The sequence below is a fragment of the Orycteropus afer genome, unplaced genomic scaffold (genome assembly GCF_000298275.1).
Source record: "Orycteropus afer afer isolate SDZICR_OR568_19922 unplaced genomic scaffold, OryAfe1.0 scaffold00689, whole genome shotgun sequence".
NCBI classification, from domain to species: domain Eukaryota; kingdom Metazoa; phylum Chordata; class Mammalia; order Tubulidentata; family Orycteropodidae; genus Orycteropus; species Orycteropus afer.
In genome coordinates this window covers 391,299-395,161 of record NW_006922276.1, presented here as the reverse complement: position 1 = coordinate 395,161, position 3,863 = coordinate 391,299, and the positions used below count along the sequence as shown (strand labels likewise).

Genomic DNA, 3,863 nt, shown 5'->3' with positions numbered 1-3,863 from the left:
TGCTTCTGTGAAGATTGACAGCCTGGGAGACCCTGTGGGCAGTTCCACTCTGTCCTCTAGGGGCGCTGTGGGTCAGAATGGACTCCAGGGCAGTGGGTGTGGTTTAGGCTTTGCTTCTGTGAAGATTGACAGCCTGGGAGACCCTGTGGGACAGTTCCACTCTGTCCTCTAGAGGCGCTGTGGGTCGGAATGGACTCATAGGCACCTAACAAGACCTTTGGCGTGTGTCAAGCTGCCACCTCGTGGAGAGCGGGTCAAACGGGTGGAAACACAGTCTTCAGAGAAAGATCAAGAGAGAGATCCGGAGGAGTTCCAAAAACAAACCAAACTCACAGCCATCAAGTCCGTCCTGACTCATGGGACACCCATCGAATTTCCAAAGCTGTCCATCTTTATGGAAGCCGACTGCCTCATCTTTCTTCCACGGAGCAGCTGGTGGGTTTGAACCACCGACCTTTTTGGCTAGCAGCCAAAGGCCTTAACCACTACACCACCAGAGCTCCTTCAGAGGAGGACAGACATCCCAAAAGAGAGAGGCAGAAACCTAGAAGATAGCGACTGAGCTCCAGAGAGAAGGGGGTCTGGGCCCAGAGTGAGAGAGACGGAGACTGGAGGGAGGCCAGGGACAGGGAGGAAGGGGGACAGAGACCCAGAAAGGGGAGAGAGATGTAAAGAATGAGGGCTTGTGAAGACTGGGGTGGGGCAGGGCTGTGGGGGCGCAGAGGAGGGGCGGAAACGCGGTGGACAGCGCCTCCACCTCCCGGCCCACCTCCCCCGGACAATCCCAGTGGCCCCCATCTGGTCTCCTGCTTCCATCTGTGTTGCCCTGTCACAGTCACTGCCAGTTCTCACGTCAGCGGACCCTCGTCACCGGGCCAATCGGGCGTTCTCTTTAAAATCCGCTCTCGGCCCTGTCCGGCCGCATCTCCTTGCTATTAAAGGCCAGACTCCTTCCCACGGCAGCTGGCCAGAGCCTGCCTAAGGCGGCCCTCCTCTCACCTGCCTGAACTCAACTCCCGCGCCACCTCCTCCTCATACCGGCCTCTCGTTGCCTACAACCACCTCGACCTCCTTCCTGCCTCAGGGCCTGTCCAGAAAGCTGGCGGCTTGCCCAGGGGCCTGGCCAACTCCTTCATTCATACCTTTCATGTCTTGTCTACATCCAGGCCACCTCCTCAGAGAGGCCGTTACAGCCCCCTCCATTGAACAAAGGTCCTGCCTATTATTTGGTCTCATAGGAATTCGTGAACTGTGGCCCACAGGCCACCTCCAGCCCAACGCCTGTTTTTATGAATAAAGCTTTATTGGAACAGTCTCACCAGCTGGTTTTGTATCATCTCTGGCTGCTTTTGTGCTACAATGGCGGAGTTGAGCGGTTGGCCCAAAAGCTGAAAATACCACCCAGACCTTTACAGAAATTAATGCTTTCAAGACCAAACTATTTTCTGCTTTGAACTTTTTGTTGAAACCATGTGTTTTCAGTAATGGAATGCATTTTGAATAAATGAGATAATATGGCTTTTGATACCATTAATGGGACACATATGTCCCAAGGGGCCTCTGGTATTTGATTTGGTGGGAAAAGGCCTGTTTCTTGATTCATGCACTTGTATAGGCCCCCCACCAGATGGCAGCATGCACTGAAAGTGGGATACAGCTTCCCATTAAACCCCAGAGGTGGGAAATGTAGGTGGGCACGATATGTCCCATGGGTCACGAAGGGGTTGATTTGCTTGTTGACTATGTTATCCCTCATTCCACTCTGAGCTACAAGAGGCAGAAAGTTCCCATCTGATCTCCCTGCTGTGCGTTTGATGCTGACCTACGGGACCCCGCGTGTTCCTGTATTAGAGTGGAATGTGCTCCTTAGGCTCTCTTGGCTATACTACTCACAGAAACAGAGTGCCAAAACTTTTCTCCACGGCGCTTTCGGGTGGGTTTGATCCGCCAAACTTTAGTAGTTGAGCACAAACCATTTGTGCAGGCCCGGGACGCATTCCTAGTCTCTAGTACTTAAACATTTTAAAATCGATTTTGACTCAGGGAAAGGGGTCACAGAGCAAGAACTCAAGACTCTTGGAGAGGGGCTGTCCCACCGCCTCGCCCTCCCCCGCGACCCAGAGGGTCACTGACCGCTGCAGGGTGAGTAGCAGGCAGAGGAGGCCAGTGGCGAAGACTGCACACAGGTAGGTGACCGCCAGGTGCGGGCGGGGCGGGTAGAATCCATAGAAGAGAGGGGACCATGCCAGGTAACCCTGGGGAGGAAAGGCCGACAGGGGTCGCTGTGGGGCTGGGCGCTGGGCCTGGGTGGAGGCGGGGGCCCATCAGGCTCTGGGGGTCATGATCCGGGTCATGGAGGGCACCTGGGCTCACAGCTGGGCGGGGTCTCTCGCAGGGACGCCGCCACGCACCTCTCCCGAGAGCAAGTTGAAGAGCTGGCTGGAGAAGGTGATCAGGCCCTGGGGGTTCGGGTTGTAGGAGCCGCAGGGCGAGGAGATGTCAGGGCTGGGGGGCCCCGGGGGCGGCCCTTCCAACCAGGTGGGCAGCAGCGTCATGCAGGCCTGTAGCACGGCGGCCAGCACGTTGAGAAACAGCAAAAAACGCAGCAGGGAGAAGTAGGACTCTGTGCCGGCCCCGAACTGGCCTGCAGGGGGCAGCAGAGACCAGCCTTAGGCTCCTTCTCGGGTTCCAGCCCCGCCCCTCCTCCCTGCCCAGGCCCCGCCCCTCCGCCCGGCCGGCTCCCAGGCCCCGCCCCTCCGCCCGGCCGGCTCCCAGGCCCCGCCCCGCCGCCAGGCCTGCTCCCAGTCCCATCGCACCCCCAATCTTCTTCAGCGTCCAGGCCCAGGGCTGCAGGGTACGCCAATTTTCTTCCATCTTCTCCCTGGACCTCCGAAGCATCCGGGCCCAGTTCGCCGCCCTGGACCCTGAGCCACGGGCCACTTGGTCCCGAGCAACGCTCTTCCTGGAAGGGAAACAGAGTCAGGTGCAGGGCTTCCAGTTGCCTGGCGATTCAGACTCACAGCGAAACTATGAGCCGCAGAGCAGAGCTCGCAGGGCCGAACGTGGGGTTTCCAATGGCGTATGTCTCAGAAGGAGCCGCCCAGGCCGCTCTTCAGAGGCTCCTCTGGATGGACTCACTGCTCCAACTTTTCGGTCAGCAGCTGAGAGGGTAAACCCTTTGCACACCCCGGGGGCCCTGGGAAGGGCTTAGCAGCCCCGCGCTGGGAAAGAAAGCCAAAGGCCCAGGTTAGTGAACGGCAGTATGTTCACCTCGTGGACGGCTGTGAAGTAACTAAAGGAATGGACCTGGCGCTGCCCACGAGGAGTCCTGCTGGCACAACGCATAAGCACTTAGCTGGTAACCAAAAGTTTGCAAGTTTGAACCCCCTCAGTAGCTCTGCGGGGGAAAGACCTGGCAGTAGGCGTCTGTAAAGATGAAAACCAAACTCACTGCCTTCAAGTTGGTCCCGACTCATAGCGACCCCTGTTGGGTTTCCCAGGCAGTAAATCTTTATGGAAGTAGATTGCCCAGTCTTCCTTCCAAAGAGTGGCTGGTGGGTTTGAACCGCCAGCCTTCTGCTTAGCAGTCAGATGCCTTAGGCACTGTGCCACCAGAGCTCAACCCTGTGCAGCTGTTCTACTCTGTAACACATGGTCGTTATGAATTGGAATCGACTCTATGGCACACAACAAAAACAACCACAAGAAGCCAGGCAAAAAACCCAAAACCTAAAACCCACTGCAATTGATTCTGACTCCAGAACCCCTAGAGGACAGAGTGGAACTGCCCACAGGGTCTCCAAGGCTGTCAATCTTCACAGAAGCAAAGCCCAAACCACACCCACTGCCGTGGAGTCCATTCT

The 3,863-nt window shown here is 56.9% G+C and overlaps 1 protein-coding gene across 1 annotated transcript in view; it reads right to left on the bottom strand.

The window, feature by feature from the left end:
- Positions 1-3,863, bottom strand: part of TMC4 (transmembrane channel like 4) — a 14,634-nt gene that overhangs the window by 5,415 nt on the left and 5,356 nt on the right. The window contains exons 4-6 of the mRNA XM_042783122.1: positions 2,817-2,962; positions 2,412-2,644; positions 2,134-2,255 (exon numbers count right to left, since the gene is read on the bottom strand). Coding sequence (XP_042639056.1) covers positions 2,134-2,255; positions 2,412-2,644; positions 2,817-2,962 — 501 coding nt within the window. The remainder of the gene's footprint in view (positions 1-2,133; positions 2,256-2,411; positions 2,645-2,816; positions 2,963-3,863) is intronic.